Source organism: Leptinotarsa decemlineata, unplaced genomic scaffold (assembly GCF_025532065.1).
Source record: "Leptinotarsa decemlineata unplaced genomic scaffold, Ldec_3_MD MMD2_tig00004307_RagTag_RagTag, whole genome shotgun sequence".
Taxonomy (NCBI): Eukaryota; Metazoa; Arthropoda; class Insecta; order Coleoptera; family Chrysomelidae; genus Leptinotarsa; species Leptinotarsa decemlineata.
This window is the reverse complement of record NW_027412606.1, coordinates 12930855-12948288: the sequence shown is the minus strand read 5'-3', so window position 1 is coordinate 12948288 and position 17434 is coordinate 12930855. Positions and strand designations below refer to the sequence as shown.

Sequence of the window (17434 nt, the reverse complement as noted above, 5' to 3'; positions counted from 1 at the left end):
GGATAATTTTCACAAACCGAGTTTCATGATTAGCTGAAGAGTCATAAAATTGAATTGGAAGTCATGTTACGGTGACGAATAGAAATCGGGGAATGCGGGTATGGTTATCGCTGTCGTGTCATCAATGTTCAGTTCAGGAACTGATCGCAAATTGAGTGTTGAAATTCGATATTGGTGCTGTTATAATTACTTAAAATTTGTATTATCTGTTTAAGGTGTGGCGTCCTTGGACTACTAATAATCATAACGAGTGTGATAACAACGCAGACTTTTTCCGGTGTAGTGACTCCAATAGCAGTGGTGAACAATGCGAAAAAAAAACAATGAATAAGATTCGGATGCATTCGAATATTGAAACACAGAGAGTATGTTTCAATGTATATAAGTTTGGTTTCGAGGGAAATGAACTATTACAAGCAACATCAGATTTGACCGAAATTCCTTCCTCAACTGTACGTAAAATAGTCAAAAACAAATCTTACGAACGCAAGACGCGATGTGATACAGTATTACCAAAACCTTTAGATGTTCATCTGATAAAATCATTGAAAAAAACAAAATACGACTGTTACAAAAGCAATGACATTCCTACAACTGAAATCATAAGGAAGAAATTGAATACTTCCGGCCTTAACCTGAGCTGCAGTGACAAAACTCTTCAGAGTTGGATAAAAAAAACTAGGATTTAGATTTGAGATAATAAACAAACGTTAAGAAGTTATGAAAACCAGAGGAATAGTGTAATGGCATAACAAATACTTAGAACAAATAACTAAATAAAGACAAGAACAACGGACGAATCTTGGTATGACACTCACGAAAGGGTGGACTGATGGTTCGAGGATGTATACGCCTAACATGCCTGCAAACAAAGCATCACAACTAATCATTGTGCATTGCGGAAAAAATAAAAGATGGGTTCGGAATTCTTTGAAATTATGTGGAAAAAACTCTAGGACTACAATGTTGACTATCATGAAAACATGGAAGCGACAGCTCATCAAAGTACCGAATAAAAATTCGGAGAAAGATAAAATACACAGTTTTTAAATGGATAAAAGTTTATATTTTGAAGATTACTATACCAAAACCAACTACCTACTTGAAGTTTTACAGACAAAAAAATTTTAAAAAGTGGTAGGAATGGTTTGAAAACACATTGATATATATATATATATATATATATATATATATATATATATATATATATATATATATATATATATATATATATATTTATATATATGATATACAGTTGCCCGGGTTGAACCGCGTCTGTACACACGAAAACGCAGGCACGTCACACATACACTTGCTTTATATAATCATTAACGCTGTAATACTCATTCAAAACTAAAAAAGGTTTTTGTCAATTTCAACACCCAAAAACTTTGTACTTTTCGACAATGGAAGCAGCTTATTATTCACATCAATATATAGTGGGTCAATAATTTTTTACAGATTTCATTGTTTGCTCGCATTTCCGTTGTATACTCATTTGGTCGGAGCCTGTTATACTGTTAATGTAAATGAGAAAAAGTATCAGTCCCAAAACGGTCCCTTGTGGTATACCAATTTGTACAGTCAGTTCGCTACTTATTTAATTTCCAATTTTCACTCGTTGGATTCGATTTGATAGGTAGTTCTTCATCAAAGTGAAAGCATTGCCTCGAATACCATAGTTGTTCAATTTTTTCATTAATAGTTCATGGTCAACTGTATCGAAGGCCTTGGCCAGATCCAGGCAAACGGCCAAGCATTCGGTTATTCGGGTGCTTCATTGAAATGTTTTTTGTGTCACTTCTTTCGAATTCTTTGTAATTTGTTCACTTTTCTACCAATCCTGTGTCCCACTTTTCATTCAATAAATACAATTGATGTAAGGATACTGGTTAGTATTCACTCTTCAACTTACTGAAACACATCACAGGTACATTTGAACTCAGACAAATTTGATTCTTTGTCATAAGACATTTACTTCGAATCTCTGCGACTTAGTTTCTGATTGGTTATTCGTATGTTTTGGTGTACAATGAAAAACTGCTTGGGCTTCCTTTTTTATATTTCTTTCATTGTATGACGCATTATGTTGTTCTCAGTGAAACTTTAAGAATTTTGTTGCTATTAGACCTGCCATTAACAGATGAATAAAGTCTATTGTGAAATATTTTCAATCTTGTACGTATCAACATTACAACATTCTCTCTACAACATTTCAACACAAATAACTATTTTTATTCCAAACGGCGACGAGGGGGCATTTCCTCCAAATTCAATATGACGACACTATGGAAATATCGTCAAATAACTTGGTGTTGTGAGAAACTAAATATGAATATTGCTTATTCTTTGAGGAAAGTTGAGATTTCTCACCAAAACACGAACATTTATGTTTTTGAAATGCCAATTTTTACTTTATACAACCCGAAAATCACAAAAGGAAAATATATTTTTGAAACCTTAGTCTTGAAAAAATGTCAAAGAATCATTAGTTTATTTTTTTGTGCCAGTAAAAAAATGAATGTTTCAAACCTGCTCTATCACATTGTGAGGTAATTACTACCTGAAAAGAAAACATACGTTTTCGATTTCTATTTCCTCAAAAATCTAATATTGAAAAAAAACTGTTTTTCTTTGATTTTTGATAATAACTGTTTCATAATAAGATAAGATACAATGAAAACTTTGAACTTTCTGTTGAGATTGAAATAAATGAGGTAAAATCTGACATTCAAAAAATAATTAAAAATTACATGATTTGAGTTTTTCCTCAGGAAGAGACCGAACTTTGTCTTTTGTTTTTCACCACTTCAAGTTGTTTTGACAATATTTCCATAAATAGTGCCACCATCTCGAATGTGGAAAAATTGGCTCCTACGCTACGATTTTGAAGAGAAATTGTTTTATAAAAATGACTACATAAGAGTAGGTATAGTTCAAGAAAACGATAAAGTGCAACCTACCTACCAACAGCTCCCCTTTAATAATATAGTTACGGAACTAACTAATTTCGTTATTCAATAATCATTTCTGATTATATAAGAATCACAATAACTATGAATCACAATAAGTATGATGAGCTGTTTTCTTGGGTTTCGCTCCGTGTTCTGTGTATTTTATTCCCATAAGGATTATTCTCACAACGTTTCGGCAAAGTCTCATTTGCCATCTTCTGGTAATGTCTGAAGTTTTTGAACTAGACAACTAGTCTAGTTGATATATTATGTTCCATAATATCTGTTTCACTATCACTGTCGTCATTTAAATCAATAATGAATCTATTTCCACCATTATTATGGAAGTGTCCAATCTCCATATAGTATTTTTCAACAAAAATTACTTTTTTAATCCTTTTCTGCCAGTCTTCTTCGATACTATTAGATATTTCTTCTTTAATTACCTCTATTACATTCTTATAAAATTTTGGAAAATTATTTTTACGCCTGATGCTTTGTTTCAATTTTCCCCAAATCAACTCGATGGGATTGAAAACACAAAAATAGGGGGGAAGTCTCAATATGGTGTGTCCATACTTTTCAGCAATACTCTCAAGGGCATACACTTTTTCAAATTTTTTTGTCTGTAAAACTTCAAGTAGTTGGTTTTTGGTATAGTAATCTTCAAAATATAAACTGTTATCCATTTAAAAACTGTGTATTTCATCTTTCCTCGAATTTTTATTCGATACTTTGATGAGCTGTCGCTTCCATGTTTTTATGATAATAATAATAATAATAATAATAATAATCTCTCCTGGCGAGACGAATATCGTCAGAAAAGAGGAGGAAAAACGGAAAAAATATCGGGATTTTCTCTTCGAACTCCGCAGACTCTATCCAGATCACTCTGTCAAGATGGTTGTTCTGATTATTGGAGTCCTTGGTGGAATGATGTCCTCTCTGCTCTCGAATCTTAAAATCATACCGGCTTGCCGCACTAAGGCAGAAATCTTAGCCGCACAGATGCAGAAGGCTGTCATTCTTGGCTCACTGCGCTTGCTCAGGGCACATGATTCTGGGACCCAATGATCACTTACCCCACGGTGTGGGGAGTGGTCATTGGTTGATAATGCTAGCGCGCCCTCCTGAATGTATCGGGGCTTAGGGGGATAGGGCCTGACCAGCGCACACTACGGTGGAAAAAAAAATAATAACTTTGAACAAAGTGGTTTGGCGATAAGAGCAGAGCTCTTGTTTCGCAAGAAGTTATAAAGAATATGTAAGTACATAAATATTTGTATAAAAATATGTATGGCCTTCATGGAGTAGAAACTACAAAACTTTTTAATAAATTTTGTGAATTTGGTGTTATAGTAAAGCAAATCATATTTCAGATTGAGATAAAATAGGCCAATTAAATACTAGACCAACAAAAAGTAAGAAAAATAAATAAAACCTTAGACAAATATTACACGTTCTATAAGAATAAAATATTAATGTACAAATAGATAAAATCTTAGGCAATATGTATAAAATTATGCTACTTACAATACAGTATGATACAACTTTGGGATAATTTTGACTATGACTAATTTATTTCACTCTAAGAGATTTTTTAAAAAGTGTCTATCTTTTTCGAGAATGTGGTTTCTAATTTGTTTTTTGAGTATTGGTTTGGAATGAGAATTTTTTATTTTGTGAGGTACGGTGTTATAAAATTTAGTTGCCATGAAAGAATATGCTCTTTGTGAAATTGACTTTTTATAGTCGTGTTATAGTCGTGGTTTCGTGATGATGCTTTATTTTTGCTGAAATGATACTTCACATTTGGATATATTGCTGCTAAAAGGAAGAAAATTAGTTTTTTCCAGATTCACTGTCAGGAGCCTTTGGTCAAACCATTTTTTGAGCAAATGGAAATCTGTTTCTACGTTCTTTTTCAAATCAAACCAAGTGTCTGCCTCATAGAATATCGCAGTATCGTCTGCGTATCCAATTATTTTCCCAACGCTGTCCAAATTGAATAATTCATTTAGATATGAATTGAAAAGCAGAGGACCCAGTACCGTACCTTATGGGACTCCACATTCTATTTGTTTTTGATTGCTTATTGCATCTGCAATTCGCACAATTTGCATACTATTTCGAAGATAGCTTTCAAAAAGCGTTTGGCAGTTCCCTCTGATATCATAATTTTCTAAAGTTTGTAGGAGTAGTTGATGATCGACAGTATCGAAAGCCTTCGTTAGGTCTATAAATAGACATAAAGAAGGTTTTCTTTTCTCCAAGGATTTATGTATCAATTCTGTCAGTTCAAGAATCGCGTCTTCGGTTGAGGTTTTTTCTTAGAAGCCAAATTGTCTATCTAAAATCAATTCGCATTTGGTTATAAATGAGTTCATTCTTTTCTTTAGCAATTTTTCGAAAATTTTTGATAGATGGGCGATAAGCGAGATTGGTCTATAGTTTGTGATTTCAGTTTTATCTCCTTTTTTATGGATAGGAGTCACTACTGCAGTTTTGAATGAGTCGGGCCCACACACCAAGTAATATACATTTATTAATAATTAAAACTAAAGGATCTAGTATATAATGTGATATTGATTTTAGCAGTTCTGCTTTAATTTCGTCTTTTCCTACCGCCATTTTGTTTTTAAGGTCGCAGATTAAAGCGTTTACTTCATTTTTATCAGTTAGGCTTAAGACAAAAGAGTTTGGTGAAATGTTTGGATGAAAAACAAGGTTATTATTTTTGACTATTTTATTTGCCAATTTCTTTCCAATATCTACGAAATTATCGTTGAATTCATTGGATATGTCTCTGTTGTTTGTTAGGAGTACTCCCTGATTATTTTTTATTAGTCCATTTGTGGTTGATTTAGGTTTAGTGCCGGTGATTTCTTTCACAATATTCCATAGTTGTTTGGTATCTTATTTTTTGTATTCTATTTTGTTTTTGTAATAATTTTGCTTGGTGGTTTTTATCAAATTGGTGACTTTGTTTCTCAAACTTTTGTAACGGTTTTTTAATAGAATGCTGTCAGGGTATTTGAGAGTAGTTTTGAATAAACAATTTTTTTCGTTAATCATTTTCAGTAAAGAGTTTGTTAACCATGGTGCAATTTTGGTATTTTTTCTAAATCTCTTTTTCAGATTGGTACAACTATTTAAAATGCTCAAAATTGTAGTGATGAAGTTATTCAGTGCTATATTTGGATCTTGGATCAGGTATACGTTTTCCCAAGTTGTGTCTTCTAACTTTTTGTATAATTTCTTATAATTCATGTATGGAATATATTTGCTGTTAGGTTCATTGTTATGTGTTCTTTTTGTAACTATTTGTAGTAGTGTAGTTGAGTGGTCTGTTATATTTAATTTTGATTTAATAAAAATATGGTCGAGACATGAGTTTACTCTTGTTGGCTCATTGATAGTGGAAATATATCCATATTCATTTAGAGTATTCAAATATTCAAATTTATTTTCGTCATCTTTGAGAAGATTTATATTCATATCGCCGATGAATATATAGTAACTTTCAGTTTCGGTCAAAGTGTTTCTGAAGAATACGAATGAAATCACCTATGTCGGAAGTTTTTATGATAGTCAACATTGTAGTCCTCGAGTTTTTCTCCACATAATTTCAAAGAATTCGGAACCCGTCCTTTACTTCCTCCGCAATGCACAATGATTATTCGCGATCCTTCGTTTTCAGGCATGTTAGGCGTACACATTCTCGAGCCATCAGTCCACCCTTTCGTAACTGTGTCGTGTCATACAAAGTTTCGTCCAAATGGAAAATTTTCCATTGTTCTTGTCTATATTTAGTTATTTGTTTTGAGTATTTGTTACGCAATTCCACTATTCTTCTGCTATACGTAACTGCTTGACGTTTGTTTATTATTTTGAATCTAAATTCTAGTTTCTTTATCCAATTTGAAGAGTTTTGTCACAGCACGTTATGGCCGGAAGTATTCAATTCCTTCCTTATGATTTCAGTTGTAGGAATATCATTGCTTTTGTAACAGTCGTGTATTGTTTTTTTTTCAATGATTTTATTAGATGAATATCTGAAAGTTTTGGTAATCCTATATCATATTGCCTCTTCTGTTAATAAGGTTTGTTTTTGACTATTTTACGTAGAGTTGAGAAAGGAATTCCGGTCAAATCTGATGTTGCTTGTAATTTAATTTTATGACTCTTCAGCCAATCATAAAACTCGGTTAGTAAAAATTATTCAATATAAACCGCCAAGTCTACAGTCCACGTGGACTAGTTCTTGCCGGTTCATTTCTATGTATTGGTTTTTTTGGCCTTTGAGAGTGCCGCCACTTCAAATGTGCACAATGTCGTTTACTTCGACTAAGTATACTTAAAGCCGATGCACATGGGCATACAATTAATCAACGCCCTGCAGATTATGCATTGATTCAACATCAAGGTCCGTCTCTAGGCATAATTTGTAACGTGTGGAATAATACGCACGTGAGCATCGAGTTTAACATACACATCGATTTTGGACGTTCGATAATAAAGAGAATTCCATATTCCGAAAGTGTTGTGAAGGAATGAAACGGCACGGCATGATTGCCATGTACCGTTTGACAATCGTTCACTGCCGCTGCAGATAGTGGCGTTTGTGAGCAAATAGAAGTTTTCCCATTCATTGGAAGTCCAGTTGCGTTCAAACTTAAATCATACAAAAATAATTCAATAAAAAAATATCGATGAGTTCATTCAGTTACTGGCTCTTTGTATTTATTACCGAAAGTTATTTTTCACATTCATATTCATTAATTTCAGGACACCTGCTTCAGTATCTCCAGAACCCGATGAGTCAACAGTACTAACGACCAAAGCGAGTGAAGGATTAGGGTAAGACACATTACACATAAATTCAATTACTTGAGAACTCATCCACCTTCATTGCAGGTCTACTACACCTGTGATGATAAAATCAGATAACCCGAATGAAATTGAATTGAACACTGAGGACAACACTTCTCCTACTCAAGAAACTTTGTTATCTCCTGATAATAATTTCAACGGAACTAATAAGAGCGAGTCAAATCTCGATTCTAATTCAGTTATCATTTCATCACCTGTGATATCAACTGAAACTAGCGTGGACGCTACGCAACCAGACAAGAGGCCACAGTTCTTAAAGTCGAGACCATTTTTAAAATCTTCGCGCGGAACAACACCAAAACCAATATCAATTGAAACAACGCCAAAGGTGAGTCAATCAAACTTAAAATATAGACTCAAGATAGATAATTCTCAACTCAACGAAAATACACCCAACAAGCAATATAGAACCAGAGGGTCGTCGAGATTTAACTCTGATAACTTATCGAGGCAAGATAAAGACGAAACTGTTATTCCACAAAAAAGGCGACTTTCGACAACTGAAAAGTACATTGAGGACCATAGAAGCTATAGACCCTCAGAGCTGGCAGACTTATCATCTTTGACTGCTGTAGACTTTTCAAAAATCAAGGAACTTGATTTCGGAAGAATAACTCATCGAAGAAGGAGACCGGTTACAACTACAACTACAACTACAACTACAGAAGATTTCTCTGAGATAATTGAAACAAGTTCAAGACCACCATCTGTAACGAAAAAACTTACCCCATCATTCGGCAGATCTAGAAAATTATTCAGAGGGAATTTGAATAAAACCCTCATAGATTCAGAAGGGGAAACAAAAATCAAAACACTTCGCGGATTCGGATCTAGATCGACGAGAGAACCTTCAACAACTGAAATAACAACTGAAAGTACCTACTCTTCCCCAAAATCGTTTAGCCCATCTCCTCGAAATCGAAAAATAATAAGACGATTAAAAGTCACTACTACGACTCCAATTCCAACTCAAAAGAATGCAGATGATTCAGATGACAATATTTTGAATGAACGTTCAGATTTGTTCCCAAAAAATAGTGATTTGGGTTTTCAGCAAAACCGAGTTGAGGACGAAAATGACGATGATGAAGAAGAAGGAGAAAATATAAAACTTTCCGAATCTAATATAAGAGAAAACAGCGCAATCAATAGTTTTAGTCCTGATCCAAAACTGAGAGGCAAGTTAACTGGGTTAGAAAAATCATATATTCCGGAAAAGATTCCAATAAATGGCAAAATATCAACAATATCATATGGTATTCAGACAACCGATGATGAATTTGAATATCCAAGTGCAATAGTATCAACAGAACCAAGTGTTGTAGTACGAACAAGAAAGATCATTAGAAAATTATCTCCAACTGAAGCTACAATTACGACTAAAAAAGAATCTGATTCAGGTCAAACTTTTGGTCGTAGGAGAAAAGTAATACGTAAACTGAGGCCTATATCAGAATTCAACAGGACAGACAAGGATAAAACAAATGATAAGGAGAGTACAGAGGGGAGTAACAAAATCAAAGAGACTGTTATCGCTGTTGAAACAACTACAACTGGAAATAATCCAGAACACTTGCATATACCACTTCCAGATGATACAATAGAAACGACAGATATTAAAATAGATTATTCACCGTCTATTACAGAAACGACTACTACATCAAAAAAACTATTCCAGACTGAACCAACCGTTGATACAAAAGAAACTGGCAAACCAAAGAGACTATTTCGTCCCAAACTATATTCCTATAGAAACAAAAGTGAATCAAAATTGAACACAACTGATGAAACTGCCACAGATTCTGAAATAATTAGGATTAACAGTAATGTAAATAACGATGGTAACAAGAGAATTGCAACCAGAGGACGAAATAAAATTTTCAGGCCAAAAATATTCGAAACTAGAAATAAACTAAGAAATAATAAGGAAGAACCTATTTACTCAGAAAATCGAATTTCCAGTACACCAAGATATAGTTTCTATTCAAGGCTCCCTAATATTAAACAAAAAACTGTCACCGAGATTGTGAATTCACCTGAAACTAAAATTAATCCAGTTGAATTCGAGAAATTAAACACAATTGAACCTGTAGCGGAAAGTTCGACGGAGGGTCTTATATTTAATGTAAATGAATTCGAAACAACTGTTGAGCCTGAGAAAGTAACTTCAACTGAGTATCAAAGAATTAGTTCAACTGAAGATATATTTCTAGAAACTTCTACAGTAAATGAAGATTTAGATGAAGCTAAAGAAAAAGACGATAGAAACAAAGAATTTAATGAAAGTTCGGATGTTATTTCAGAGAGTCAAACTTCTACTGAGTATTTTTCAACAGAACCCACAGATACAACTTCAGTTACATATCGCTTCAGACGTCCAAATAATGAACCATACTTTAGGCAGTATCAGACTACCACCACGAAGGAAAAAACAACAGATTTAAATGAAACAGCTTTTATGTTGACTAGTATAAAAACGGGTACCGACGTGAGTAGCACAACCACTGAAATAAATGGTAGTGAAAATATCAACTATTCGTCAACAAGTGACATTTCTCCAATAGATGATGGTACTGCCGACTCTAATAATACTATCCAGGGAATAGAAAATTACACAGAAGCATATACAACTGAATACAATACTATTATGACTGATTTGGGTATAACTACAGATTCTCTAACTGATACAATTTCTGAAATAGATGCTCATGATACCGATGAAGCCATACAAATAACAGAAAACTTGTCGACTCCGTATGATTTGACGACACTAGGAACCGTTGATACTAATAACATAGATAACGTTAACATCAAAAACACTTCACATGAAGATCAAGAAACCACAGAACTATTCAACAACTCTGAACAAACAGAATTTGAAACTACATCTTTGCCTGAAACCACAACTGACGGTTTGAGAGAAGTTATGAGCGAAATATCGAGTTCCCCCAGTTCAGAACCTTCTACTCAACCCCATCGAACATATACCTTAAGACCAGTAAGTTCTAGACCAAAATTCATTCCACCGAAGTTAAAAGATCTGAGTTTTGGAATTTCATCTGAAAAAGGTGTAAAGCCAAAGGTCAGTAAATTTGGCTTGAATAGATTTAAATCGACAACTGCAAGTGATTTGTTCAACGATGATAAATCTGATCCGTCAGTTTCAGAACAGAGCACAAATATTGGTCGCCCAAAGCTACCATTTAAATACAGTACTACCGAGAGGAACAGATTTAATAAATATAAAAAAGGCTACAATAGCAGGATACGTGTTCAGATCCCTGACGTAAGTGAAGATAATTATGTTGAAAGCAGTTCAACCACCACACAAAACAGATTTTTGTACACGTTCAGTACCACACAACATTATAATGTAGATTCAGATGATGATGATGATGATGACGATAATGATGATGAAGAGTTAGTTGAAGATATTGAAGACGAAGAAGTAGAAGAAAATGAGGGTTCAGAAGATGAGGAGAGTGACTTTCAACAAGGAATAGAAACAACACCAAAAACAATAAAATCTAAAATAACAACTTTTTCCAAAAACCCGGTTACCCGCCTACCCAATAAACCAATTTTCTCAAAACCAAGTACCGAAGATCCTAGAGTAGACGAATCATTGAAAGATATTGATACCGAAGCTATTAAAAATAGAAATAAATCACTTTTTTCGAAGAAAAGGGTCATGAACACGCCATTTATAGGTCAGTACTCATCTACAAGTGCGATGACAACTGAAGTTGAAGAAACATCTACTGGCAGTGGTATTCAGTACACCAGTGATGATATAGTGGAAATGACCAAATCATCAGATCAATCACAAACTACTGAGGACACAACCATCCGGCACATTTTCGCAGATATACCTGAAGATGAAAATCAGACGACAGAATTATCAAATCCAAAAACAGAGACTACTACGAACAAGATTGAGAGACTTATTGAAGTGAATAGAATCATCAAAGTGGAAACTAAAGAGGAGCACGTGAAAAATCACTTAGTGGAACTGAAAACAAACCCATTTCCAATCCAAGACAAGGTAGGAGAAGTTAATCGAGTTACAGTGATCAAAGTAGTTGATACTGATGGTCAGTTGAAGAATGAAAAGGCTCCAATATCTTCAGTACACATACCAGGGAACTCAAGTACTACTGACTCAGCGATAAAGTCCTCAGTTGATATGATTATTCAAATAGCCAAAGTGCAGGAGATTCCTGCAGAAAATGGGAAAGTGAATTTGACCAACATCAGCGTAACTCTTAATACTTCGAGTATTCCTCTATCTTCAAAACGAGAAGGAAAAAGAATAGAAATTTTTGGTGTCGGAGGGAGCAAGATTGTGGATAACAAACATCACGATGAATTTGAAGGCAAGCCACAAATAATTGATGGTTTATCGAACATAAATATTGTTACTCCCCGACCCGTACATAATCTGGAATCATCAACAATTCCCTTGGAGGGTCTCTTCCAAACCGAAGGTGCAACACTTTTCAGTAAATATCCTCTTAATGGCGACGAATTGTTGGAGGCAGATCATTCGAAATTCGTTAGTGTTCGAGTTCCCCATCCAGATCAAACTTTAAAAACTAATCAGGAATCTGGAGAGAATATCAATACGATACCGATTAAGTTTTGGAATCAAGACGCTGAAGAATATGCTATGAAAGCTGATGTTGTAGAAGTACCGGCTAAAACCAACCTCGACACTATAAGAATAGCACCAATTAAGGTTCAGATGTCTAAATCGATTGCTAATAACTTGCCACTTATCAGGTTAGGCGGTAAAAGCTTTCCGCCAACGTAAATGTAAGGAAATCTTTTGCCAGATATAATTTATTATTTTTAGCTTTATTGTTACGTATGTATATAAGTTCTTGTTGTTGTTATGTGAATAGAACTACTAGAGAAACTGAAATGTAAATAATTTGCACCAATGTAATATACCAGCACGATCTATTTTTACTCAATCTTTTTTTTCTTCTTCAACAATATCCAAATATAGTTATATCGGTATATCTCATACATTGGGGGAATATTAGGTAATAATAGAAACAATAAATAATTAGCCATTGGTACAATAACCTTCAGTTACACTCATTAAAAAACAAGTATAAGATTAGTATTTTAGTGGAAAAATATTTCTATATTTGAAAAACACAACTGAGAATTCCACCCTAGAAATATTGTTAAATATTATAGAGCATATCAATATTGAGCAATGATATTGAATAATTATAAAAAAAAAATATGCATTTATTTTTCTGTATTTTCGAGAGGTTAGTAGGGTATAGGTTGGAAATGTGAAAAAACAGCGATATGGATTCTTGTGCCGACGTAGCAATATTTATTTTCATGAAGGCTATTATGAACAATGAGTCCCTTCTGGAAAAGTTTCAGAAAGTGAAAAAACCTGCAAAAGTTTCAACATTAACACAAGAATGACTGGACCGATTTTCATGATTTTTGGTTTGTTGAATTTGTCTTCGCCCAAAATAGCAGGATAACTACTGAAAAGGTTGTTACATTTATAACTCCAGAACGGTTGGGCCGATATTCATGACTTTTGAATGCATAATATTGTAAATAAATCCTCTGCAGATGAAGAAGAAATCTCATGAGAGGTCCGCCGTATTCAGTGTTACCAGATCTACTACTTTTAGAATAGATTTTCTATTTTGGCTCTCGAACTACTGTTCTATTGTTGAAATCCACTAATAATTCACTTTACTTCCTATAATGATTGGTAAATAATTTTGAATATCGGAAATTACAGTGTATGTAGTATATTATCGGCCGTTTTTTATATCAATCTACGGTTTTTATGATACAAAATCTACTGCTGAGCATGGACATGACTTGGCAACGATAGTCTACTAAGAGCAATAAAATAGAAAACTAGAGAAATCACTGTTCAGATGTTTCATTCAGAAAAATATGAGATTACTCAAGTTGTCAAAAACATCTGAACGTTAAGTAAATGATGAAATTGAATATCAATCCTCTTATTAGAAGAAAAAATGATCGAAGACATATCTAGACAACACTTTTGGAAGTGTTTCATGAAAAATCATTCTAGTCTACAGTGGAAAACATAAAGATAAATTACCGAAATTGCTGCTCAAGATTGAAAATCAAAACAAAAAACATGTTTTTTCTTTTTCAACGTACAACCTACTATTATCTCATCATCACACTCAAGAAGTATGGTAACCAAACGCCCAACAAATTATATTTTTCAACCTTTAGCTATAATAAAAACAGCAATGAAAGTAAACAACATGATACAGGGCGTTGTTCGCATTTCGTCTGCAGAGAAAATCCCATTAACGATTGTCAATATTGTACTGGATAGTCATTTGAAAAAATCAATTTTTCGATGATTTCAACCGTTAAAGTTTTTGATAGTTGAATCGGAAATATTTCTTAGTATTAACCACTTGAACGGGGTTTCACTGGTATACAGAACACTGGAAAAATGAATGTTGAAATAAATGTTAATAGGAATTATTATGACCTGTTCACTAAAAATTTTGATTGAATTGTTTCGACAGAATATAAAAAATATTGAATATTATTTTTTTCATTGCCTGACTTAAGAGTAGATTATAAAAGAAAAGTAATTTGCAAAGAAATCAATTTAAAACTCCAGTATCTTAAAATTCAGACAGTGTTATTACTCAACGCTTTAGGAGGTAAGTGAACGATTTTGTTTTCATAAACATTTTCCTCTGCTTTTCAGCTTTTAATTCTCTCTGAGCCTGCTATTAAACTTACCCTCTATTGATATGTATGCCTGGTTTCAGCTTTTTCATCAGTAATTTCAATAAATCATTCGAAAGCATATAAAACAATTTTAATCATCAGGAAAAAGTCAATACATATCATGTCAGCATATTTCATTCAAAAGTGAACATTCTTCACGATGTTGAAAAATTATTATTTTTATATCTAAACAAAAACATTTTTATCACTGAGCTTCCAATTTCAACATGGGTTACATTTGAGTTGAATTTTACTCACACTCATTACTTTTGAAAATTATTTTTGATTTTCTTATACCTGCTTTATGATAATAATGCCATATTCTTGTTTCCATCAAGTAGTCTTGCTTGCATAATTTCTTTCGGTCTCGTGTCACACAAGTCTCCCGATAGTATAGGATCCCTAATACGAGCTTGACTGAGCTGGTTAATTTATGAAAAGTATTTTATATCAAATTAAATATGTCAATGAATATATTGCAAATGGGTTAATTGAAAAATTTCAGTCAAGAATATGATTAATTAACAATTATAAAATTGATTCTATTTAACATTTCACTGCAAAGTTTGCCAAATGACGTTTCACCTCTGACTCGGGGTTGATGGGCCACTATTTTGCCACACTATTCCAAGATATTCCATCTTTTGATACTATGAAAAAATTATGAATGTGTTGAACCGTTCCAAAAAAATATCTTCAATAACCTCTCTTACTCATTAAGTACTAGAATATGATAAAGTAAAGTGATGCAGCGTTTATTTCACTGATAAGTGCATTTTCTACTTTCAAAAACAGGACAGAAATGACCTCTGTTTTGTATTTTAGGACTAATTTATCTGGCCGTTTAGCTTATTCAACAGTTCTTGTAGAATCGAATCGTATTTTGCAAATAACTCAACAATACTCAAAAATTTCCTCGAGAACTTGGATTATGGCTATCTGTCCTTTCGTTGTGACAAAGAAAGGCTAAATTACACGTTGAAAGCGTTAGAATAACATCAAGGAGTCTAGAGAGCACTGGCGCCAAAAATATTTTTCTCTCTTGATCATGGACTATTGCTCCTTACCAGTTATATATGGTAAAAATGCAATATTGTTGACACTAAAATATGATTCTTTGATTCTTACTAGTAATTTTTTGTGACTGTTACGGATACACACTGGAGTCAGGTGCTGTTATCTGCCATTCTCTTACGTTCAGTTCAGTCAAATTCTTCACTTTTAGAGCACTATTCACTTGTTTTTACGTCAATACACCCGTCATTTTCAAAGTTCTGACTAATTTTAGCTAACTGTTTATTTTTTCTTTACACTCTGTTTTTTCTTTCGTTTTTCGCTCCCACTCAGATATTTTCTAGAACTAAACATGTTGATATCTAACTTTCACAATTACCTTTACTTTGCCTTTATTTGCAGTTTCTATAAAAACAAAACTGCAAAAATCAAAGACTCAAATCAAAATCAAATCAAACGAAGAATGCCTAGTACAGCTTAAAAATACAAATCTGGGATTACCCTAACGGTTTACAAAAAGCGGGAATTCCCCGAGCGTCACGAGCTCACCCTTATCACCTAAGTACCTTGACTAAAACTGAAGCAACCGATGGATGCGTTCTAAAATCAATACTTTTCTTATGAATACCTTTGAATCTCAACTATTTATTCGAATTTTTATATGGTCTCTGGTTGTGTTTACCGTCAACTGATTTCAAGTACTTTCATAAAATCGATATTTTTTACTGAATTTTATTTAAAATGTTAGGTCACCGTGTTAGGAATCACATGTTAAAAGGTAAGACCTCGTTAGTCCTTAGCTCGCACAAGTTTCTCTACCCCTGAGAGTTGTCGTTCGTATGGGGGCGACAGCTGATTAACGGAAAAACAGATTTTAAACAGAGATTTTTTCTGACCTCACATCCTTTCGGGCTGGAGGCCCCTGGCAATTTGCCAGCCTTGCCATCGTATAGTTACGCCACTGTTAACAGGGTACATTTTCTCTTTCCGATACATGATTCCGAGTATAGGAATTTGCGGGAAATTTTCTCTTAAATTTTAATAGAGTGATTCATAAGAAATGATACATTAGGCTGTTCAGAATACGACCTTTGTTCGTAGTTGTCATACCACACTTTACTTTTTCCAGACTTTCGAAAGCATATAAAAATCAGTTTTCATTCATTCTATAGCCGTTCTCCAAGGCATGTTGAGCAACACTTGATTTTTCTGGTCTTCGAATTCAGATATTTGTTCTTTGAATAACCATAGGTTATGTTCATTGTTTTGGCGTTTCTGACTTGAGAAACTGAGGAAAAAGTAAAATACATTACTTTCATTTACAAGAAATCACAACAATATATGAAAACAGGTTTTATCATCTGGCTTAGTTTTATTATTTCCAGTAGATGTCGTATCTGAACGATGAACTTCCCACGTGAAAGTTTGGAATATGTTCCCCTATTATAATAGTGATTTCAATATTTTATTGTAAGAAATATAAGAAGTACTTGGTGATTGTTCTTGGCTCATTAAAATTGGTAATGAATACATGTTTTGTTGAAACACCGTTTCCATTCTAAGTTATGTTTTTTTCATAACGTTTTGAAATGGAAGTTGATTGTAGCGTTCTTTTTCCATTTTGGGAAGGATAAACATATTTTCTTTGGAAATGCTACTTAAATTAACGGTTTTTGGGTGAAAACACTAGTTTTTAACTCTATAATGAATTTGTGTGTAAAGAAAGGTGACTTATGTGTATTCATGGATATATTTTGTATCTGAAGGAAATACCTCACTTTCTTTGAGAATGTTAATGATTT

General features: G+C 33.5%; 1 protein-coding gene across 4 annotated transcripts in view; it reads left to right on the top strand.

The window, feature by feature from the left end:
* The window catches only part of Cht6 (Chitinase 6), a 170761-nt gene that overhangs the window by 133576 nt on the left and 19751 nt on the right, over positions 1-17434 (top strand). For 3 of the 4 annotated variants that reach the window (XM_074179014.1, XM_074179015.1, XM_074179013.1), the window contains exons 21-22: positions 7743-7814; positions 7872-12818. In XM_074179014.1, the coding sequence (XP_074035115.1) occupies positions 7743-7814; positions 7872-12660 (4861 nt within the window). In that variant the 3' untranslated portion in view covers positions 12661-12818. Of the gene's footprint in view, positions 1-7742; positions 7815-7871; positions 12819-17434 lie in introns of those variants that run through there. The other variant, XM_074179016.1, reaches the window with a different exon arrangement.